Below are 25,686 nucleotides of genomic sequence, written 5' to 3' on the forward strand. Positions count from 1 at the left end.
ACATGCCAGTGCTTAAGCCAGTGCCTCGAACATAGATGGTGCTCAGTGTTAGCTATCTTTGTGATCCTGGTACATGTTTTGTTTCCCTGTTAGATTAAATTAAACTCCTTGAAGGCAAGGTGAGGTTTTGTTTATCTTTGTGTGCTCTGAATGTATGAAATGTTGTCTCTTTATAAAGGAACTCAATACATATCTACTGAACTTTGTCATATATCTATGCTACTACTGACGGACCATTTTGCCAGAATGTTGCATTAGGAATATTTAGTGGTAAAAATATTCATTTTACATTAAAATAATGAGAGACAGCTGGAACTGATCGAAATTTTGGTCCAGTGCCAAATCAGTATGGTTTTACACACCTGGCCTATGCACATAACCAACAACTTCATTTTCGCCAGCTTCATAATCAATATAGAGTGCTATGAAAGTATTATGCTGAAGCTATCTGGGATGACAATGATAGACTCATATCTACATAAGTTGATGAGCTTTATGAATTAAAAAAACTCTTTTGGCTAAATAAAGAATTTTGCATTAATTTTGAATTTATGATCACTTGGAATGAGCTATGAGGGATGCTATACGACTAAATTTAAAATGTGTAGGTGGTGGTGGTTAGCAAAGCTGCTAGAGATAAAAGGGAAGAAAATGGCAAAGAGGAATATATAAGAACTACAAAGGGGTTAACAAGATTGTTAACTTGTTGGCAGAATCCCTGTGAGAAAATAAGGGTGAACAAAATGGTAAATATCTCGCTGTTAGTGATTCAGGTAGGAAAGGGAGCAAAACAAGAGAATGGAATTCATAAATCATAAGTAGGCTAAGAATGTAAAGGAGAAAGCAAGAAAACATAAGAGAATCTAAATTGCTTGTGTTAAATGGAATAAATGGATAAATGGAATTCATACTAGGAGTTTAGTTTTTACGAGAATACGACTTCCAGGGTCACTTAGAAATGAGAAGGAAAGGATGTTTACCATTGCTATTATGTATCCACATATGACTGTGTTTTATGAGAAGAGTATGAGACATGCAAATTATATTCATGGCTCATTTTCCATATTCCACATGTGGGCGACGAGAATGAGCAAGGGCAAACTAGGGCAACACGGCCTCATCACCTATAAGTCACCCATCCCAGGAGATTCTTGAATGATACCAAATTGCAAAAGATGCTCAGAAATGGGAACATGTATCTCTTCAATGCAGAGGGAGAGAAGAGCAAGAGAAAAGGCATAACTTCTGTGAACAGGGCTCTACCTCAGCAAAAGACGGCCAGCTCTATGTCTATCCAAATGGCAGCAGAAGCCCTTGGTAAGTGCTATTGGAAGATGATTGAAGAAAGGTGCCTTCTAAAAACCATACACTTATTACCCGATCTTAGGCCTTGACCATACTAATTCCTTTCCCTTTGTTGGGCAAAAAGCAGTGACTGAAAATTCCATTTCAACTCTAAGGATCCTGGAAGAAAGAGACCTAGAAGTCTGTTTGAGAGAGAGAGAGAGAGAGAGCGCGCAAAAGAAAAACCTGAAGGTGTGCACAATCCTCTCCCATAAATTATTCTATTCATAGTTGATGATTAAGAAAATGTTTATGATAGGGGCGCCTGGGTGGTGCAGTCGGTTAAGCGTCCAACTTCAGCCAGGTCACGATCTCGCGGTCCGTGAGTTCGAGCCCCGCGTCAGGCTCTGGGCTGATGGCTCGGAGCCTGGAGCCTGTTTCCGATTCTGTGTCTCCCTCTCTCTCTGCCCCTCCCCCGTTCATGCTCTGTCTCTCTCTGTCCCAAAAAAATAAATAAAAAACGTTGAAAAAAAAATTAAAAAAAAAAAGAAAATGTTTATGATAAAAATGAAATCTGTAACTTAAATAGCAAATAAGATCACAAGGTTAACACTGAACAAGACAAACTGTTTACAGTATGTTAAAACTATGTGTTAAAAGCTATAATTGAGAGACATCTACTTGGAGCCAAGTGGGGCTAGAGGGACTGGATTTATCCTCCTGCTGGAAAGAAAGAAACAAACAAAATAGATGATGACAAATATCAAGCAATGAGGGACAATGATCCCTGAGTGATGGGAAACAAAAAAGGTAAGTCCTTTGCCCCAGCCTATTTCCTGGAGAGAGTTTTCAGACTGCAGTGTGAGGACGAAGAACTTCAGTGAGGGTGAAGAACCTAGGTGAGGCTCAGTGGGTCTGAGTTGAGGAGACGGAACTGGAAGAATGGGAAGACCAGGCAGTTGGAGTCTGTAGGACATAATACCAGCAGAAGACAGCTGCACAGAGAGAGAATTCCAGAGACTATCTCTGGGTCTCCCTTGAGTATACACAGAATATTGACCAGGGCATGTATGACTTGGACAATACTATCACCAATTTGACCTAACTGCCACTTACAGAACAGTCCACTCACAACAGAACAAACTTCCAAGTGTGCATGAAACACTTGGCAAGATAACCATAGTCTAGGCCATAAAACAAATCTCAATAAATTTAAAAGGATGCAAGTTTGTGTCTGACCTCAATGGAATTACATTAGAGACCAATAACAGGAAGATATGTGAAAAATTTCCCAATATTTAGCATACGTCTAAATAGCCTGGGAATCAGAGAAGACATGAAAAAGAAAAATTAGAAAGTATTTGGAACAAACTAAATATGAAAACCCAACATATAAAATTTTGTGGAATATGCAGTTCTTTGAGGTAAATTTACAGCATTAAATTGCCTGTCTTAGAAAAAAAAATGGTTTCAAGTTAATAAACGCAGTCTTCCACCTTAAGAAACTAGAAAAAGAAGAGAAACTGAAACTCTTTTAAGTAAAAGAAAAAATACAGAGAGAAGTAATCAATGAAAGGGAAAAAGGAAAATAGAAAAAAAATCAATTAAGTAAAAATTGGTTTTTTCAGAAGACCATAAAATTGATAAATCTCTAGGAAGACTGATCAGAGAGAAGATACAATTACCAATATCAGGAATGAAAAAGTTGACATCACTACAAATTCTACAGTTATTAAAAGAAAAAGGGAATATTCTGAATAAGCTTATCCCAACACATTGTACAACTTAGATCAAATGAACACATTGTTTTGAAAGATGCAAAGTACCAAAGTTCATTCAAAAAACAAAGGAACAAAAAAAACCAGCCTGAATCATCCCTACATCTATTAAACAAGCCAATTTTGTAGTTAAAAAACCTTCCAACCACAACAATAACAAATAGGCACAGATGGTTTGACTGGGAAATTCGGCCTAACAGTTAAGACAGAAATAATAACAAATCTGCACAAACTTTTCCAGAAAATTGAAGAGGAAAGGATACTTTCTAACTCACACTATGAGCCAGCATTATTCTAATACCAAAACCAGACAAAGACTTTAACAAGAAAAATAAGCCCCAGACCAATATCACTCATAAATGTGTAAGTGAAAAAATTCTTGATACATCTTCAACAAATCAAATCCAACAAGATATAAAAAAGAGTATTTTTATCCTTTCTTGTTGTTTCATGACCAGGTGGAATTTAACCTAGGAATGCAAGGTTGGTGTAACATTCAGGAATCAATCACTGTAATTAACCATTTTAAACAGATTAAAAAGATCCATATGACCATCTTAAAAAATAACCATATGATCACCTTACTTGATGCAGAAAAGCATTTTATGAAATCCAACATCCATTTTTGATAAAATCTCTTAGCAAGCTAGGAATAGTAAAGGAGTTTCCTCAACCTGATAAAGAAAATCTACAAAAACGGACAGCTAACATTATCCTTAATGGTGGAAGACTGAATGACTTTCCCCCAAGATCAGGAGCAAGGCAATGTATGCTCTCTATCTGTATGCTCTCTATCACTAGTTACCTCTGTATAGGTGATTCTAGCCAGTACAGTTTTAAAAAAGCACCCAAATTGAAAAAAGTGTAATTGTCTTTATGTACAAATGACATGGATGTATACGTAGAAAATCCTCTGGAATCTACCAAAAAAATAAAGTATTAGAATGACTTTTACAAAGTTGGAGGATGTAAGATCGACATACAAGATCAACTTCCATTTTAATTGGGAGATTGAAATGAAAACTACCACTTTTAATAGAATCAAGCAATATAAAATACATACGGTTCAATCTAATGAAAATGTGAGAGATTTGTACACTGAAAACTATAGGGCATTTTTGAGAAAAATATTAAAAGACCTAAATAATTGGGAGAGATACCATGATTATTGATCAGAAGACTCAATATTCTTAAGATATAACTTCTTCCCAAATGGACCTCTGAATTCAATGTAATCTCAATAAGAATCCCAGTAGACTTTTTTAGGGGAGATTTATAAGCTGATTCTAAAATTTATATGGTAACACAAAGGACACAGAATAGACAAAAATAACTTTGAAAATGAAAAATAAAATTGGAGGACTTACACAGGTTCCAAAATATAATGCTTTAGTAATCAAGATAGTATAGAATTGGTATAGGCAAACTGATCAATGGAACAAAACAGAGAATTAGAAAAAGGTCGACATATAAATGATTAATTGATTTTTGACAAATGTGCAATGGCTGTGTAGTTGAAAATGCATTTGAAAACCTTTACAACAAAAGGTTCTGAAACAATTAGATATCCATACACTAGAAAACAAACTTTGATCCATGTGTCATACCATATATAAAAATTAACTGAAAATGGATGCTAGACCTAAATATAAATCTAAAAATAAATCTTTTAGAAAAAAGGGGAAGATCTTTGCGATTTTTTATTTTTTCAAAAGATTTTTTTTTTAATTTTATGTATTCTCTTCACCCAATGTGGGACTCGAACTTACAACCCCGAGATCAAGAGTTACATGCACCACCAGCTGAGCCAGCCAGACATCCCTGTGAGTTCTTTAGATCTTTGAATCTTTAAAATTTTCTAGATATAACATCAAAGGCATAGTCCATAAAAGAAAAATGGTTAAACTGGACTTTATTAAAATTAAATTGAAAGCCACTGTTAAGAGAATGAAAAGACAAGCCCCAGAGCAGGAGACAATACTTCATATCTGATCACACATCTGATAAAAGACTCATACCCAGAATATTATTTTTAAACTACCAAAACACAATAAGGAAACAACTTGAAAAATTAGCCAAAGACTTGAACAGACATTTCCCCAAAGAAGAAAGGTAGCAAATAAGGATGCAGAAAGATTTTCAATATTAGTCATTATAGTAATGCAAATTAAGGTCACACTGAGGCACTACCACAAAACTCTTAAGACAGCCTGAAGTTAAAAAGACTGAATACACCAAGTCGTGAGGAAGTTGAGGAATGCCCGAAACTATTATTTTGCAAACAGGTAGAAACATATACTTACTGTATGTCCTATCCATTTAATTCGTAGGTATTTGGCTAAGAGACATGAAACCATACAAATATTTTTACATGACTATTCAAAGGAGCTTTATTACTAATAGCAAGAAATAGAAACAACTTAAATGTTAAGTCAATAGGTGAATGGACAAACAGTTGTATAGCTATGCAAGTGAATATTTCTCAGCCAAAAAAAAAAAAAAAAAAAAAGGCCCGACAGAGAGTACACGCTATGATTCCATTTACAGAAAACACTAGAAAATGCAAAATAATGTATAGTGAAGAAGTCAGATTAGTGTTTGCCTGGGTGCAGAGAGAAGTGAAGGAGTTGAGAAAGAGGATTCTCAAGGGCACATGGAACTTTTGGGGTGGTAGGTATGCTTAGTATCCACACCATGGTGATAATTTTATGAATTTATATACACATGTGTCAAAACTTGTCAAATTGTATACTTTCAATATATGCAGTTTATAATGTCGATTGTATCTCCATAAAGCTATTTTTAAAACTTATTTATTAAAATAGACTTACTTTTTATGTGCAACCAACTACAATTCAGAAAAACAAAACAAAACATGAACTCCATTTAAAACAAAAACATGTATTTCTTATCAAATGTTCCACAATCCACTTCTCTTTGGATTCAGACTGGTTTTTAGATAGTTCAGTCAGAATTTATGAATCTGAACCGTATACAAAATGACTTCACTGATTCAGCGGGCTTCAAATCCAGTAACTTAGGGGTTAATTATATTCTGGGTGTAGTAGTATATGTGACAGGCTTTTATTTCTTTCTTTATTAAAAAATTTTTTTAATGTTTAGTTTTGAGAGAGAGAGACAGAGAGAGAGAGAAAGAGAGGGCATGTGAGTGGGGGGAGGGGCAGAGAGAGAGGGAGACACAGAATCTGAGCTGTCAGCACAGAGCCTGATGCGGACCTTGAACACACAAACCATAAGATCATGACCTGAGCCGAAGTTGGACCTGAACCAAATGAGCCACCCAGGCACCCCTAACAGGCTTTCATAATAATCCTACAGATACATGCTTTGAATACAGAATAAGGGCTCTTGAGAAAGCAATGGAGAACATGTGGCCTATTTTTCTCGAACCTCATGAAGGTAAATAATCTAAACACATATGCCGGAGAGCTTTTCAGTTCAGCTCCGCAAACCCATTAACTGACTGAGTAAAGTAGCCTTTACTAACAGATTTATCACCACGACTGACAGGAAACGGCCTGGTGGAGCAGAAAGCACCCAGGTGTGAATTCAGAGGGGGATGTGGATTCAGGTGCTGTCCCTGTGGTTTACTGCCTCAGGCCTTACCATAACCCCTACTATAAGCTCCACAAAAGCAGGTTGGGTCCTTACTGACTGACATAGTGCCTGTGAAACATTTGCTGACCTGAACTTTATTTCTTATTTATGTATTTATTTATTTATTTACTTACTTATTTAAATGTTTATTTATTTTTGAGAGAAAGAGAGAGAGTGTGAGTGGAGGGTAAGAGAGAGAAAGTGAGACACAGAATCTGAAGCAGGCTCCAGGCACAGAGCCTGACGTGGGGCTCGAACCCACAAACTGTGAGATCATGACCTGAGCTGAAGTTGGAGGCCTAACCGACTGAGCCACCCAGGCGCCCCGAACCTTTATTTCTTAAAGCTTTATTTTTCTTATCAAGACCGTTTGAAAGCAGACAGGCTACGAATGCGAGGGCTGGCTGGCAAATCAAGGCTAGGTAAAGAATTTACCATCAGTGCTGCATGTAGATTAGCGTGATCGCCTCGAGTTTTCCAAAGAAAAGAAAAACTCTCAAGTCTAGGTTCTACCCAGCATCACTTAAATCAGTTCTCCAGGGAGAAGGCCCACATCAGTATTTTACTTTAAAAAAATTTTTTTAAACATTTATTTATTTTTGGTAGACAGAGTGCAAGCAGGGGAGGGGCAGAGAGAGAGGGAGACACAGAATCTGAAGCAGGCTTCAGGCTCTGAGCTCCGAGCTGTCAGCACAGAGCCTGACGCGGGGCTCGAACCCATGAAGCACAGGATCATGACCTGGGCCGAAGTTGGATGCTTAACCAACTGAGCCACCCAGGTGTCCTTGCCCACATCAGTATTTTAAAATGCCCCTCATGTGATTTCAATACACGGTGACACTTGAGAATCACTGACCCAGATCCTTGAGCCATTTTAGCATCAGTTTCAACCTGCTCTCCAATATTCTAGAATGAATCTCAGAAATGGATTCTGTGTTCTTGGGCTTCTGACTCTATCCATGTTCCTGAGTCACTCCCTATTGGCAGCGTCTCTATTATGCTTGCCTCACTCTCTCTGGATGATCATAATGGTTGTGTTTCCATCCTTGGAATGACCACCCAATCATTTGCTTGTGAGTTTGGTGTGGGGTAACTTTTCTGAACCATATGTGACTCATACTAATTTTATCATAGTGGGTCAGCAGGAGGAGTCATCCTTTCAACAATTTTTTGGTACCCTGATTTTGGAAAACTGGTCAATATGCTCTCTCTATACACTGCCCACCCGCCAACACCCCCTCCTCCACAAAAAAATCTTGTGCATGCTTGAAGACAGTAACCAGAAAGATATCTTCCTGAGAAACCATAATTCATTGATATTTCCTTATATGTCTATTTTCTTTCTCTTTATTCCTTCAACCCATTCCAGTTTTTTTTAAACAACTGTCTCTTTATTGCAAGTATCACTTGAAAAGCCTAAGAAACATTTCTATTTCTCATTCAGTTTCGTATTAAGTCAACATTGAAAAACAACAACAGCAGAAAATATGTATTCCTTGGTGGGGGAAAATTCTTGCATTTCCCTCTCCAAATGCAGAAAAAGAGGTGACGAGAGAAATCATTCTTATAAAAGTCCTATATACATGGCAGACACATCTTTCGTCCTTTTGAAACATTTCAAGGTTTCTCCAGCTAATAACAGTGTCAAGTATTTGTGTGGAACAACGGAACATCAATATCTCACGACCATCCCCACTATGAGAGTTGGAAAAGCAAATTATTATATTTTACCTTTAGAGGAGCCCGCTTCAGTGCTTTTGCTAATTATTAGTCGATCTGTCTCTTGTCGCTGATGGACTACTTGTTAGTATATGGCAGGAGTGCCTTCCGAGGCTGCTGTAATTGAAGGTTTACAAGAGCTTCTGCGGCTGAGGCACATCCAACTTAAGACAGATGTGCTCAGCCTTGTTTTTAACAGGACTGAAATAACTGGAAATCGGTGATTTGGCTAATTGCAGGCTTCCTGGAAGTATCTCAATACAGGAAAAACTTTAGCCCTCCTCTGAAAAGTACCTTCCTTTAAGTCTAACGGTGGGCAGCCCCATTCAAACTGCCTCACCTCTCAAGGTAGCACAGACCAGAGAAAGCAACAGCTAAACCATAGACTATAATCACCAATCTTTAAAATATACTTAGAGGTAAGAACTACAGTCAGATCAATTCTTGTGGCAGAAGGTATTAGCTTAGCATTGCCTCCAGAAGAGTAGACTCTGTGGAGCCAACGGTTCAAAAATCTGACATATGGAACTCAGCTTTCAATCTTTTCAGTGATACATAAATGTGATCAAGACCATATTGCCTCTGGTGCTCATTTCCCCTATTTCCTAACACCAGTACAAGAAATGACTTTGGAAAATACACGTATTTTCTTCCTTTGATACTGTTCTTTAGAATCATTCAAGAAGGGTTCATGGCCTGGCCCAGAACTTGAGCGGATTCTGCTCTGGAACCCTATGGTTATATCTTAACCCACGGGGTAAGGATTCTTTAGGACCAAGGGGACATCCCTCACTTGATGTCTATTCCCCCAATCTCTTTCTAGGCCACACTTCATGCACCACGGACCTGACAGATTCCTGATCAACTAGCCATGAGACCACCCCCAAGGCCTGCATAGCCCTCTCTCTCCGGTTCATCTGACTGATAAGGTGGCGGACCACCAGAGTGTCTATCTCTGCCCTGAAAGATGGCCAAGGGCAGTGGTTTGCGGGAATGTGCACGGCACTGGATGTGCAGAATGCAGTGTGCTTGACAGTTTCCCACAGGTAGGACTGGGCCAAGGGTAGGAAAACAAGAGAGGTGAACTATGCATCGGGACCAACGATGCCACCATTGTCATATGCAGTCTGGATCTCCACGGAGACTGGGAATTCTTAATGCAAATCTTCCTATAGGACAAAATACACTTTATTGTTTGTTAACTTGATATACAACCTTAAATCCTCAGGCTCATGGTATACAGGGCTCCATATGTACTCTTGCCCCGAGCCACTGGAATGTAGGGTGGGCCCAAGTTTTATGTATCCCCTAAAGAAACCACAAAGTATCTTCTGCTCAGGATTCTTAAGGCATTCCATGTCAAATCTCAAATGAGAGATTTGGTTCAAGTTTTGTGAAAGCAAGTAATGAGATTATAAATATTTATCTAGAAAACTTTATAATATGTGTTTGCCTTTTAGTTATCAGTTGTGTTCTATTTTAAAACTCCTTACGTAAATACGCTGTAGTTGATGAAATAGATCTGAGAAAGTCTATACATCTGAAAAGTCTGGAAAAGCTTTTTTTAAAAAATGAGGCATTTTTCTCAGTTCTTAGAGTGGCATTCTCAAAGAAAAAAAAATTGGGCCCTATTGTGGTATAATGTCACAGTGTCTGAAAATCCTTAATGGAGGATTCAAAATGTTATCGTCGGCCATGCACCAAAAAATTCACCCATATATTCATTTGGTCAAATAAATATCTACTGACCACCTACTGGCACCACCACCAGCCAGGCATTCCACCAGATTCTGGGCATTTTGATGGCAGATAAAACATAGAGATAAGATGAAACTCAATATTAACTGGAGGAAGGTAACAAGTCAACAAGAAATTTCAATAGTTGACACATGCTATGAACTTGGCAGCAGAATGCAGGGTGGGTACTAAACCCAACCTTGGAATGCAGGAAGGTTTCCCAAAGACACGTCAGCCAAGCTGAATAGCTGAAGAGGAGTTTATCTGGCAGAGAAAGTAAATAAAAATGTCCACTCGGAACACTTTTAAATTCCATCAGACAGTGATATACAGGAAAAAGAGACACAGGAATGAATATTTGTTGACCACCAGGTGCTTCAAAAGTGCCATATGTGTGGGGCGCCTGGGTGGCTCAGTAGGTTAAGCGTCCGATTTCAGCTCAGGTCATGATCTCACAATTTGTGAATTCAAGCCCCACGTTGGGCTCTGTGCTGACAGCTCAGAGCCTGGAGCCTGCTTCGGATTCTGTGTCTCTCTCTCTCTCTCTGCCCATCCCTCACTAGTTCTTTGTGTCTCTCTCAAAAATAAATAAAAACATTAAAAAAAAGTTTTTAAAAAGTGGCATATGTGTATTAAATAACTGGTCTTCATCCCGACATGGTCAAGATGGGATTACTGACATTTTATTGGAGAAAACAAAGACTCAGGAGGGTTAAGCAAGTCATTCCTAGTCATGGGACTGGGAAGTGGCATAGCCTGGATTCAAACTCAAGAACAGGAGAGATTCCTCCCATCGTTTCAAGGATCACTACACTGGAAAATCATGTTGAAACAAAACTTTGACTTGTCCTTGCCAGTCAGTAAGTTTCGATCCTCTTTGAGAGAAATAAGGAGGTAATACATGCAAAGTGCACTGTAGTTTGTAATAGATGCCACTGGTGACAGTGTGCCAGAGTGTGTCCAGAATGGCAGATGGCAGGGCTGAACTTGTGGTTGGGATTCCCACCTTCTTGATCAGGAGTTGTTGGGCACTGTTCACGTGCTGCCTTAGCTGCTGGCAGATCTTTGATATTTAGCGTCACTTAAAATTTTCATTCAGACGGACCCACTTTATCTCCAAACACTAAAAGTGAGCACAGGGTGTCTACTCCTATGTCTCTGAAAGGCCATGTGTATATACAGAACCCATGCATGTAATTTGGACTCAGATTATAGAATTGGTTTTTCTTTTCTTTCTTTTTTTTTTTTTTTAAACCTGTCACCATCAGAATATGAAAATATACTTAGTAATACTGGCCAAATTGTCAAGGAAGTCACTTTTTGACTATAGAAGTAGAATGGAAAGGTTATTGGGGTATTGATTGCATAAGGAAATATGGTTTTTATACAATTTATATTTATAGTCCTATGTATATGGGATATCTGTGTGTATGTGTGTAAATATGCATGTATTTTTTTAAGTTAAAAAAAATTTAAACGTTTATTTTTGAGAGAGAGAAAGAGAGAGAGTGAGAACATACAAGTGGGGGAGGGGCAGAGAGAAGGGAATAGGATCCAAAGTGGGCTGTGTGCTGACAGCAGAGAAAGCCCAATGTGGGGCTCGAACTCACGAACCGGGATCATGACTTGAGCTGAAGGCGGTGCTTAACCAACTGAGCCACCCAGGCACCCAACATGTATGTATTTTCCTTTTTTTTTTTTAAATTAAAACAAAAAATTTTTTTAACGTTTTTATTTATTTTTGAGACAGAGAGAGACAGAGCATGAACGGGGGAGGGTCAGAGAGAGAGGGAGACACAGAATCTGAAACAGGCTCCAGGCTCTGAGCAGTCAGCACAGAGCCCGACACGGGGCTCGAACTCACGGACCACGAGATCGTGACCTGAGCCGAAGTCAGATGCTTAACCAACTGAGCCACCCAGGCGCCCCTGTATGTATTTTCTACACAATTGTATATATAGTCTTATAGAATTTGGGGCTGTATTATGGTCCAGATGCTGCTTCTCAGAGGCCTTTTTTATTTCCTTTAACTCCACAGAAGTAGAGACTTGCAGCTTGAGAAGTTATTTAATCAAGGTTCATACCTGGGATAGGGGCCTGCTCATGGGAGAGGCAGCTTATGTTCTGTACTCAATATCTTTGGCTTCAGGGAAGGTGATGGCATTCGAAATTCAGATTTTTCTGAGGTTAATTAAACCGGGGAAAATATCTGAAGCTTTGATTACAAAGGAATGAGGGGCATACTACACATATAGCCATACAAAAGGAAAACCCCTTTAATAAAGGCTTGTATTCAAACAAATTGATGCTTATTTAAATGTTTATTCTTTCCCTCAGAAAGGGATAAATATTAGGAAGAAAGGTCCAACTAAGTGAGAAGGGAGAGATGACTTAAGTGAGGCCTTTTAGACTGAGTGGTCAGGGAAGGTTTCCCTGAGGAGGGGAAATGTGGGCAGACACCTGAATGGTGTGAAAAGTTTACCATGTGGAGATTCAAATGAAGAAAACTCCAAGCAGACAAATTAGCCAGAGTAAGAGTTCTGAAGTAGAAATCAGCAGTGTAGATTTAAGGAAGGCCCAGAAAGCCAGTGTGGCCCCAGAAGTCTAAGAGGGAGAGGGAGCCTTAGTTGAGGGGAGAGGGAGAGAGGGAGAGAGAGGTAGATGTGCAAATAACTGGGGGTGGTGGAGGGCCAGATCATGCAGGGCTCTGAATGTCATGTGAAAGAGTTTGGGTTTTATTTTAAACGTGACGGGAAGCCACTGAGGAGTTTTGAGCAGGAAGCAACACAATCTGATTTGTATCACCCAACAGTCACTCTAGCTAGGGTAGGAAAAACGGACTATAGGACGGTAACAGTTAATGTATGGAAACCACTTTGGAAGCTCCAGCAACCGTCCAAGGGGTGATGACAGACAGCGAGGTGATGCCAAGTAAGAAGGTGATGCTGCGGCATGATTGGAGATATGGCAAAGATGGAGCTGAGGACTTTTGGGTAGGCTGGTGATGGGTTAGGTCTTTGGCTTGAGCAACTTGGGCAAATTGTGATGCCATTAATTGATCTTGGGAGGAATCGGGGGAAGCAACGAGCCTGAGGAGGCAAATCAAAGGCTTAACGTCAGACCTGTTAAGTCTGAAATAGCCATTAGATATCCAAGAGGAGACATGAGCGGACAGTTGCAGAGACAAATTTGTACTCAGAGGAAATATTAGGACTGGGAGCAAGAATTAGGAGATACTATTATAGAGGTGGTATATAAAACCATAGTCTCCGATGAGATCTCCAAGGGAGCATGCAGGAGTGAATGTAGAGGGCAAAGGGAAGAGGGGTGAGCACTGAGTTCCAGAGCCCTCTTCCCACGGAGCTGGGAGGAGGAAAAGCCAGCAAAGCAGACAGAGTATGCTGCTGGAATGGTAGGAAGCAACCCACTAGAGTACCTCTTGGAAGTCAAGAAAAGACATTTTAATAAAGACACAGGGTATGATCAACATTGTCAAAAGGTGCTGAAAGAATGAGTAAGAATAGCAACTTATATAAAAGAAGAAAACTCTTTTAGAAACATTAAGCTAAGAACTAAGGGCTCTGTAATTACTTATGTGAGAAAAAGGGCTTATACAAGGTCACAATTCTACAAATATTAATTGAACAGTCTTCTTATAAAATCCGACGTTTAATCTAAAAATAGTGTGACAGGGGTGCTGGGTGGGTCAGTCAGTTAAGCTTCAGACTCTTGATTTCTGCTCAGGTCATGAATTCGTGGTTCCGTGGGATTGAGTCCCACTTTAGGCTCCGTGCTGAGTATGGAGCCTGCTTGGGATTCTGTTTCCCTCTCCCCCCACCCCCAACTCTCTTTTTCTCTTTGTCTCAGCCCCTCCCTGGCTCGTAAAGCTCTCTCCCCTCTCCTTCTCAAAATGAATAAACATACATACATACATACATACATACATACATAAAAAAGTGACAATTTGATAACAGTGCGTATGTTAACTAGAGGCTGCTTATACAAATGAAGCAATTAACCCAAATGCCAACCAACCAACAGCCTCCTTGAAAGGCTATCCACAGGTGGGAGAGATGATTTTTTCCACTCTCAACAATTTTAGCAACTAGTATGTGAGTTATGTTGAGGCTAAATATAAAGAGTAGGATTCCATACTTTCATAAATGGGCTAAGTCGAAATGCCCTATCACTGGTGAGTTTGTGTCACTGTTATAATCAAAATTTTATGTCCAAGTCAATGCCTCTGTGTTCCATTTTGGATGTCACCACTACTTCCATTTCTTGGCCTCTCCGCAGACATTTGGTAAAACTACTGAATTCTGTGTAGAGTATTTTCTCCTTGGATGACCTAGAATGATTCAAAACCAAGGGCTACTTTTCCTTTATCACACAATATGCCCTAAATGAATCATGCCCAGTAGCTGGTGTATATTCAAAGAAAATGGTTAGGGAATGTAAACCAATAATCATGTAAGTAAAGCATCACTGGAATAGAAAAAGTAGCACACAGCAGAATAATCTAAAATCCAGTCCAAAGGCAACTGTATTAAATTATCTATAGCTCACATGTCCTCCAGCCAGGTCAACAATGTATAGAAGGCTGATTACTGACTAGATTATTTAACCAGCCTCTAAAATAGAGAGTGCTAGGTACACAGTAGGCACTCAATACATGTAGAGTTATTTTAGAAAGAAAATATGATTTTGGAATTTTTAAGCAAGCTCTACTCTTTGGAATTCAATTTGTAATTGTTCCCCATGAAAGGCTTGACCAGCACCAAAGTGGGGACACGGTCTCCGTGCATAATGATATTATCAGTTTTTAAAAATGCTTTAGCAAACTAAACTTACACAATTTGATTTTCTTGCCATTGCTTTCCCTATAGCATCAAAGATGATTCTTTCTTTACTATTTCGAACTCAGAAAATTGCTAAAAATCTAAAATTCAATTTGCCACATTACTACTAATTTGAATAATGGCTGAATAAAAGACAGGGAACGCTGAAGCAGCATTGATTTCTAAAACATTTTGCACTTTCCTCCTCCATCCCTGTAAAGTAAAGCTCGGATGCTACGCACAATTACACAAGAAAATCAAGAAAGCCATTACATTCAGCATTTTGTCATGATCATTGTTACCATGGCAAAAAGTGGGCTTAGTTTAGCACAGCTGTCACGGACGAGGTCTGCTGGCCTTTTGTAAAGCTGAGTAACAATATGATACCAAATTCTGTAGCCTGTCACCGTTTTGTTTTGTTTTGTTTTCTTCCCCAGGACAAGACTATTGTCCACAGATGTTACTGTCTCATTCCTTAATGATCTGGGCCAGTGTCGTCGTCTTACTGTATTCTTGGCCAGTGACTGAGGAACAGAGTTAATCTAGGAAGGTTACTGCTTGCCCTACCTCCTGTTCTAAGCGGGGGGAAATGTGTGGTGTGAAAACTTGGGACTTCAATACTAGAAAAAGCCAACGTTTCAACAGTGGTACTATAAATGACTACAGAGAGGTGCTGGAGAGGGCATGGGTTTGGGAGTGAGAAAGACAAATGCATGATAACTAACTGTAAGGCATATGCTTTCTCTCTGAGAATCAGTTATTTATAAAGTAGGAGAAGTAACTTCCTTGTGAAGATTAACAGAGAATGTGGAGGCCCAGGCACATATTGAATGGTGGGTATTCAATAACAAAAGCATCCTCCCCTCCGACCCTCCGACCTTTTCCCTTAATCACTAAGATTTCCATGCCTTGAAGTTGGTAGGTAAACTGTTTTCTGTTGGAAGGTAAATCATTTTGATCTTTCACATCATTTGTACACTATCCTCACAGAGCTAAGGGTAAGGTATTTTTAAAGGTCTGAGAGTATGCATAAATTTCACATCAAAAAGAAAAAAAGTTAGTGTCGATATCGTAATACGCCCCATATCTTATTACTTCTGGTTTTAGTGATGCCAATATTATCGCTATAAAATGGAATGTGGGAGTATATACTAATTTTGACCTTATGCAGAGATTTTTACTTTTAAAAAATGAAGCAACATTATGAAAGCAGAGAAGTTTAAATTATCTGAAATGAATACATTAATCAAGTCTCTGTACTTACCAGAAACAAAGGCTACGAGCATTTTTACCAGCTAAACAAAATATTTTTTCTAATGAGATTTCAGCTGAGTATCGTTTATCTTAAGAGAAAAATAATGGGACCTTACCTATTCCAGTAGCTCCAGAACTGGTCATGCAGGTAGGCATGGTGGCTACATTCATCACCAAATGAGGCTTTGCTTTCAATCCAGTGAATTATGTGCCCTTCTACAGCTAAGGGACAAAGCATTACTAATACAGAGCAAAGAGAAGGGAAGACTGAAAATACTGAACTCTGTCTAGGCCTCTCTGTACTTCAAATTAGCAACGGAGGCTTAGCCCTTGCTGTCATCTACGGATGTAATTAGAAAACAACACATCGTATGTGTTCCTTATGAGGAACATTAATGCAATAATCATATCCCTTTGATTTACATCATCCTCTTCGAAAGCCCCTCTCCTACTTTGACACTGCCTCTGTAAGTGGGCAAGTAACGGGAAAGCAAACCAAAGCAAGCCAGCCTGGCTTCTCAACAGAACCACGTGGAAAAATTCAGAATTGAGAGAGATGACTTGAAAATGGCACCCCAAATGTCTTCAGAGGATATGCTTATTTCCCAAATTGAGGTAAACGTTTTCAAGGCAGAGATTTCTTCTGAATCTATTATTGTCTGTAATTGTAAAACAATCTTTTCCAACAATTTCACCCATTTAAAGCTAATCTACTCTGGTTACATTTGCTAATATTAACAAAAAGTAAAAAACAAAACAAAAAGTCTACGGAGGAAACACACCCCCTTTCTCTATAAAAAAAATGCAGAAGAGAGTTTAAGGACTTACCAACTGGAACTTGTAAAATAAAGTCTGGTGTTTTGTCATAACCCTTGGCACGGAGCTGATCTTCATCTACAGGAAAAACAAATACTGTTACTTCTAACAGTGTTCCATTAACAAGACAGCAATATAATTGCTTTTTTTTTTCTTAAAAATGTATAAAAATTACTAATGCAGTCATACATATCTTTCTTAGGCATGCAATGCGGTGTCAGAATAAATGAACTTTCTTAACAATCCCGAAGCATAGATTAAAAAAAATGCCTCTTTGTCCCTTCTGCATTTTCATGTCTTTATTATAAATATCATTAATTCAAGCTGTCATCTGCTACCTTTTTTGTAATTGAAAATACTCAAAATAATGAAATATACTTACTGATTAAAAGAAAAGGCTTTCACCACTATGAATATCACTAATGCTATCAGCCAATATTGGCAATTTACAGTGAGGCACAAGCACAGTGGCCTTTACAATTATAAAGCAAATGTTTTCATTAGAGCAATTAAGAAAGTTTAGTTTCAATTAGTAAAACTATCCCTACACACAAGAACACAGAAAGGGACAAGGACAATAAGATCACTACAGAGAATTAATTGCCCTGCTTAATTCCTTTGGTATGCTATTGTTTCTGGCATTTAACAGAGTTTTACAACTAACAATATGTAATTCTGAAAAGCAAACAGGCTTTGAGATTTTTTTTGTAAGTCTGTTCGATTTCTTGATCCTCTGTAAATATCAATGATCCATTCAGAAGGAAGGGAGGCAGGAAAACAGGGGGCTTGAGAAAGTTGGAAAAAACTAGCAAGGTGCTTGGTTTAAAAAAAAAAAAAAAAAAAACTTCCAATATTTTCTAAATGCTGTCCTTGACTTCTAATGGCATTACAATGTGATTTCTGAAATGAAGAGTTCTCCATTAGATTTTGGAGTGACCTGGTCATTCAATTCCAGACATGGCTTTCTGTCTTCACCCAACCTCAACTAATGGCCCAACCAAGTAACAAGGAAGGCTGTGTGGTCTCTTAACACCTACTGGGCTGTTGACATTGTCATGCATCCCATTCGCCTTCCTGCATCACCTTTGATTAAAATTAATGGCCCATTCCCAGTGTTGGGTAGCTTATTTCCAATCCATTTGTCAGCCCAAGACAGTGGTTTCATGGCCAATGTTCAGAAACTCTGTTTTAGAACACTCTTGTGTACATCTTGAAAGGTCAGCATTTTAAACGTAAATAACCTTTTAATGACAAGACATATTTAAACTAGATATTTAAGTTAAATTTTGTTAAAAGCCAATGTCCTTTATCCAGACTTTGAAGAATTAATGCCAGAATTCACAACAATCTCTCCTCCTTGAAATATAAAAAATCTTAACTACTGAGATAAGAAAATACAAATTTAAGTAATTTTACTTTAAAAACAAGAGAATTTGGAAGACTGGACTGCAGATGAACCAGACTGGGAAAAATTTTTATCCTCTCGATACACTGGCCACAACAAGAATATTCACTGGAAAAGACATTTATTAAAAGCAACTCAAGTGCCTTGAGGTGATGTTACTATAGCTGATGAACAGTTTTCAAAGCTGGGTTGACATTAAAAAACAGAGATTAATATTTCATTAAAACTATCCTAGCTTGATCAACCTTTGCAGATGTTAAAATCTGTTTCAGAAAGAAAAATGATTATGTTTCTGACAGCAGCTCAAAACAAAATTTCAAAGGTCACCAACCAATCCAAATGCACATATTAAAACCCCTTTGGAGGTACATGTTGCACTCCTGTTCACTGCACCAAAATTACCAACACAATACTTACAATTGAAACGCTGTCACTTAATGTGAAAGTACACACACACACACACACACACACACACCCCTAAACCATGGGCAGAAAACATCAGGTGAGGCTAGAGAATCTTCCCATCTTTCAGTGGAGAACTTTCTTTTTTTTTTTTTTTTTTTTTTTTTTTTTTTATTTTATTTTATTTTATTTTATTTTATTTTTTATTTTTTTTTATTTTTTAATATATGAAATTTACTGTCAAATTGGTTTCCATACAACACCCAGTGCTCATCCCAAAAGGTGCCCTCCTCAATACCCATCACCCACCCTCCCCTCCCTCCCACCCCCCATCAACCCTCAGTTTGTTCTCAGTTTTTATCAGTCTCTTATGCTTTGGCTCTCAGTGGAGAACTTTCAAGTGTAACCATGAACTTTCTCACTCCATTCTCCCCCTCTCCGCCACCAACCCCCCCCCCCGCCCCAGCCTTCTCAGTAGGAAGTTGATCCGATAGTAACTGTACCCAAAGGATAGCTTCTAGAAGTCTGTGTCACCACTAGTGATATCATATATATATATATTGAGAGTAAAGAGGTTATTCCACATGTCTGAAATACCATGTTATTTATTGGGTCTCTACCCCATTCTTTTATTTACTAAAGTCTCACTGCCTTACCATTCCTGTTTCAACCTTCACATTGTTTCTTTCATCCTAGATTTCCCAAAAAAGGAAGAGAGAATTGTTGCAGGATTTTTCACCTCAATACGTGAGATTCGCTGTCTCGCTGCTTAGAATGAAGAGGTGGACACAAAATGAGCAGCAGGAAAAAGTTTATTAGAGTGTAAGATTAGAAAGTAAGAATAGAAGGAAAGCTCTCTTTACAGAGAGGGGCCATTTGAAAATGAATGTCTGCTACTTTAGGCAAGGGTCACTGTTGTACAAGGTTCTAGTCAGCACCCCTTCCCTTCCCCCTCCTTCCTTCTCAGGTTCTACCCTAACTGGCTGAATAACTCTAGGTGCTAGGTTGTCCATTCCTGATTGGCTTGACTCCATTGTGTGAGGAGTCAAACTGGTCATACTGTCCCTTGTGTAACATAAGTTTTATGGATACTTTTTTTAGTTAGGTATTTTGATTGTCAAATTCCTGAGGAGATCCTGAGGGGGAGTAGGTGGTGTCTATTACATTCTTAAGAAGAACTTTACGCCCGAGGGGGTTTGCTGTTTTCAAATGCTCCCAGCATTGTTCCAAAATATGTGTTTTCCCCCACCCAGGGACCTCAGGTATTAACCTTTCCCTCTCTGCCTATTTTAACTTTGCCCATAGAATGATGTGGGCAAAGTTCAGAGGAAATGACAGCACAAGAATAGGGAGTAGCATTATGAGCAGGTGGCCTTCTTCACCTGGTTTAGGCCCCAGGAGAAGTTTCTATCATGGATCATCCTATGGGGAGATTTTTAAGGTCAGCCCCATCCATCTGGCCTGATTTCCTGGTCTTTATGCTCATTTCCTGGCCCTCCAGCCTAAAAAGATTCCTTACCACTAGATTACCCAAACCACTGGGTATGGATTTACATTCTGACTATCTTGTCATGGTTCCAACTCCATGATCTAGAGATTATGCTCAATCATCAGCCCACATTGCTTCCCTTCTGCTTCACTCTTTCTTCCTTCCCTTGTCTTATGGTGCTTACTCCCTATTTTCCATAGACCGGGCATGAAGCCTCTAGTCTGAGAACGGGAAATGTTTCCTTTTCATTTTTTAAAACCTATTCATTGCCTCACTCTTACCACCAACATATGCTTTGTATTTAATGTTCAAAAAGCTAAACTGAATAAAATACAAGTACATTTTAAAGAATATCCATGCCTTCTACAAAGCCTAACTAGACTGACTTAATAATTTTCTCTCCTGATTTAACTTTCCATTAATCAACAAGACACAGAGACAAAAAAAAAAAAAAAAAATGTGGCCCAAAGTTCAAGGTTTTATTTGATACCTATTACTGCTATCTTTCATCCTTGGTCCCAACTGTTTGCTCTGAGGTTCATCTTGATCATCAAAGAAGGAACTGCCTCCTTTCCTTAACACTCATGGGAAGTTTTTCTACTTTTGTCTTTGATCTACAGTATTTTAAATAACATTGGAATTATCCATTCCTTAAAATATGGGTAGAATTCCTCACAGAAAACAATCTGGGCCTGGTGCTACTCTGGTGGGCAGCCCTTTGGTTACTTTTCCCATTTCTTTGATAGCTATCAATCTGTTTAGATTTTTATCTCTTTTACAGTCAGTTTTGCAATCTATATTTTCCTTGAGAATTATACATTTCATCGAGGTTCTTATAGCTCTTTGTACATAATGGAGCCAAATGGCTACTTAAGATTCTTTGAACTTCCCAAATGGAAAACTGACTGTTTAAGGTATACTTTGAGTGGAGAAAAAAAAAAAAAAAAAAAAAAGAATAAAATTAACTAGAAAGGGCAAAAAAGAGGAATAACAATGTTTTAAAATAGCACTTTCAGTACAGCTTCCCAAAATGTTGGAGATCAATATGAAATCAACCTCCAATCCTGTGTACCTATCTTATGCAGTGAATATAGGAAATTGGAAGTGAGGCTCATATTTAAGGTACATGTTAAAAATACCCAATATATTTCATAACTACTGAGTTGCTTAATGTCACAGTTTAAGCATTCACTATCAAAATTAACAGAATATTCTTGCTTAAAGCAGCCTTCTTAGCCTCAAGATCCACAAAATGCAGGATTTTTAGATAATGTGTGTGATTCACGAACCACAGTATTTCTGAGCCTGAAAAGTCTTAGAGATTACTAGTCCAGTATTCCAATTTGTACATGATATAAATGGCCCAGAGGAGTTAAATGACTCACCAAGACCTGGGCCTCTTGAATAGCTAAAGACACAGGTAAAAACCTGCTTCAACCACATTCTAGTTGGTCCTAACAGACCACATACCTCTTTTAATTAAATTTGATCATGTGTGACATTTATGAAGTAGGGGAAAAATTCTTATTTTCCTGCTGGAAGATCTTAAAGCACGGAAGAAGTGATGGCCATTGTCTGATAGTATTTAGGTTACATGTGCCTGAAAAGGAAATGAACTACATAATCTCTCGATTTCTAGCATTTCGGTGGTCCTCTCTCCAATTGAAATTTTAAAAAAATCAATGAAACTGCATCCACAGATAAAACTGAGATTAAATTTTTAAAAGCAACTCAGGTCTTCATTTATTTTTAGGTTGTCAGGCCTGCCTTTGCAGGGTATTTAAAACAGGAATTTACACATACTTAAAGAACACTGTGAAAGTTTAATTTCTCTGGCCTTTTAATTACCCTCTCCTCTAAATGCCCCAAAATATCCAAAGCAATTAAGTACTAATTACACAATTTCTTTTTCTAAAATAAAGGGCTGATTTTGAGTCAGAGAACAAAACACATCTGAAACTAGTTACCATATACTTAAGAATCATAAAAGGGCATGAGGAGTACCAAGGAAAAGTAAGAGGTTTTCTTTTGTTTGTTTTATTAAAAGACTTTAAAATGTTAAGAAATACAGTTATCCCCAGGAAAATTATGCAAAATTCCAGTTCACAACGCCTGAAAATGAAAAGTAACATTCTGACCAGGCCTTTTATCTATGAATTTGTCAAAAGGCTTCTAAAATGCTAGGCTAAAATACATTCTTTGATAAAAAGAATTTTAACACCTATTAAATTTCTACTAAATTGAAGAAGGGCAAAAGATATACTGTAGTTTTCGTATGTGTTGATGGATATCTTTTCTATTCTCGCATTTTGTTTTCTTGTGTTCCTCCCCCCCCCCCCCCCCAACAAACTCTCATTCAATACTTGGAGCTATGGGCCCCCTGCCCCATCCCATATTTTTATGTTCTCAAAGAGTTTCACAGTCTTTTCTACCCAGTTTAAGACGTCAGCAAGGTTTCAGTAATAGATGTTACTATGATATGCAAACTATGTGCACAGAGACACAGAACAGATATGCATTTCATGGGGAGACCCACAGCACAGATAAATGAAATCTTTAGAGAACCCAAAATTTCATTACAGCCATTAGTTTCAACCTCTTCCCCCAAAGCCTCTTATCAAAGCTACTACTAAGGAATACAACTGACTGCTCTGACCTCGTCCTTTGCTTATGTCTTCAGGGGACAATACTAGTGAAAATTGAAATGCCCTAAAGATAGGAGACAAATGGGAGGTCACAAAGCTGGGACAGAGCAAAGTGGAGCTGAGCAGGCTGGTCCCTGCCGACTGGTGGCTGTGGAGACAGACAATATGAATATGAACAACAAAAGTAGAAGTCTTCTATATTTTACACCACATTCTAAATTCTTTTGGTGTAATGCCACAAAAGAAGGGACGAATCAGAATGGCAGAGTAAAAAGAATACAGGGCAAGTGGTTGGAAAGGCACAGGATATGGCCTGGGGCCAGTTTCCTCCAAACAGAACAGGGGGCATTCGATGGGCACTAGAACACTTTCCAACTCCAAAATTCCAAGGAATGGATGATTAGCCTTTGCCCCAGCTCTGCTAGCTGTAGTCATTGATGTTAGAGCCTTCTGCAGGGCCAGTTCCATCTGTCCCAGAACCAATCTCGGTGAAGAAAGGAACAGTAGCAGTTCTGAGTCACAAAATGGATCTTCTACACACACACACACACACACACACACACACACACACACACACACACACATGAAGCCAATCTTACTACAGCAGGATCAGATTTGACTCTCAATGCCTTTGGTTTATGGAGACTAACGCTCCAAACTGTAGTTAATTTTCTGTGGAGATGTTTTGAGTTTTTGTCCTGCATCCCATCCTGTTTGGGACTTCCATCCTACTTACAATGTGATTCTGGTGACCGGTACTGTGACCCCCAACTATCAGCCTCAGGGGTGGACACCTGACCCAGACTAGCTGATTAGAGTCCTTCCTCAGATTCATTATGGGACAAAAGAGAATCAACAACTTTTCTCCGAGTCTAAGGAATAAACAAACTAGTGACTGCCAGGGATCATCTCTGTTGCCTGAGAATGAAGCCAACACTTAAAAAAGCAGAACATAAGAGGGGGAAAAGAGATGCTGATGACATTATTTTCTGTGTTCTGGATTCTACACACGCCAGAAACAAACTTCTCTCCTTTGGATTTTCCAAGTATACTGCTGAACCAATAAGTTCTCCTTGTGTGTGTGTATATATAATTTTTCGATTAGACTTTCATCACAACGAAAAGAGTTCCAATATCTCTTCAGTGGCCAGGGTAGCAGACAAGCAGCAGACATGAGTTATCTAACCAGGGCCACGGCAAGGGAAGGGCCCAGAGCAGAAAGACTACTATATAGTAGGTGCACAGAGTAACCTGTTGTCAAAGCTCCAGGGAGCGTGTGGTGTTCTAGCAGCATATATGTATGTCCACGGTTCTCTTCCCTTGGTCCCAGGGAGAAGCACACACAAGCATATTTAATAAGGGGAATAAGATGATCCTGAATCCCAACAATTTCCTCGGGAAGGAAGAACAGGACCCAATTCCCCATATCCCATCTCCAGTATCCTATTCCTGTTATTCTGAAAATTGTATCTTACTTTGTAACCTTTGGAGAGCTAGGAATTTAAATAGTTGATACCTTTTTTCTTTTTTTTTTTAGAGAGAGAGAGAGAGCATGCGTGTGTGCATGCATGGGGGAGGGGAGGAGGGAGAGGGAGTGAGAGGACCTTAAGCAGGCTCCATGCCTGGAGCCCAACGAGGGGCTCGATCGTGAGGCCATAACCTGAGCCGAAATAAAGAGTTGGACACTTGACTGCCTGAACCACCCAGACACTCCTAAATAGTTGATACCTTATGAAATACCCAACCAGGTCAGTTCTCTTTAGCCTAGATAATCAAGTGTTTTATTCCTAGTCCCTTATTCTCTACTGCTAACATCTGCACATAAACACAACCTTAGTACTCTAAATCTCATCTGTTCCTGCTGCCGGTTCTTCACCTGAAGTCACAATCCCCCGTTTGTCACATCATAATCACTTCCCCAGCAGAGCATTACTGCTTCAGGTGGGGAATAAAGCAGCAGGAGCAGATGAACTCTTAGAAACAAAGATCCTAATTTTTTTACAGCAAAGGACATCCCTCACTAAGCCTACCTGGCTTTACAGATTATACCCTCCTGGAATCCCACAGAGTAATACACGAATGCTAGAAAAGCACCCACGTAAAATGTGCTGGTTTGTCATAAGGCAAGCCCAAACATGGGAGGGCGAGGTGGGGATAAAGCAAATGCCTCTCAGGTGTCAGTCAAAATAATTGTTAGCTTCCACTACCAGGGCGACATTCACTGGAAAGAATAAAATATCTCCAGAGCTATCCTTATTAAGCCAAACGTAATAAGAATTTGCACCAGTCAGTGGCTGCGGAAGCCACTAATGAAAGTCCCTCTGACCTGGAGACACGCCAGCCCACGGGGGATGAACAGTTTGTCTCCAGTCTTTGGTATAAGCTCTTTCATAGCCCCCTGACAGTGCAAACAGTCTTATTGTCTTCTCACTATTTTTCTTTCCTCCCCTGCCTCTTGTCCCACTATTTTCCTTTCCTCCCCTGCCTTTACCCGTGAGAAGGAGGTGGGGGGCGTGGGGGAGGGGGAAGCAATAATAACAAAACATGGCCTTATTCATCATTTGAGAGATAAAAGTCAAAACATCTCTATCAGCAGTTAAAATAGGTTTTCTATTTTGTTGATATCCGAAATGGAACAAACCCTTAGCAGAGGGGATATGGATGATCACAGTGCTTGCTGGGTCAACCCAGAGTTTAAGAA

The 25,686-nt window shown here is 39.0% G+C and overlaps 1 protein-coding gene across 7 annotated transcripts in view; it reads right to left on the bottom strand.

Annotated features, from left to right (window-relative positions):
- The window catches only part of CDIN1 (CDAN1 interacting nuclease 1), a 275,902-nt gene that overhangs the window by 145,599 nt on the left and 104,617 nt on the right, over window positions 1–25,686 (bottom strand). For 5 of the 7 annotated variants that reach the window (XM_058738268.1, XM_058738269.1, XM_058738265.1 and 2 more), the window contains 2 exons: window positions 17,057–17,122; window positions 16,345–16,450 (listed from right to left, as the gene is read on the bottom strand). In XM_058738268.1, coding sequence (XP_058594251.1) covers window positions 16,345–16,450; window positions 17,057–17,122 — 172 coding nt within the window. Of the gene's footprint in view, window positions 1–6,782; window positions 8,517–16,344; window positions 16,451–17,056; window positions 17,123–25,686 lie in introns of those variants that run through there. The other 2 variants (XM_058738266.1, XM_058738270.1) reach the window with 2 other exon arrangements.

Source organism: Neofelis nebulosa, chromosome 7, assembly GCF_028018385.1.
Source record: "Neofelis nebulosa isolate mNeoNeb1 chromosome 7, mNeoNeb1.pri, whole genome shotgun sequence".
In the NCBI taxonomy this organism is placed as follows: domain Eukaryota; kingdom Metazoa; phylum Chordata; class Mammalia; order Carnivora; family Felidae; genus Neofelis; species Neofelis nebulosa.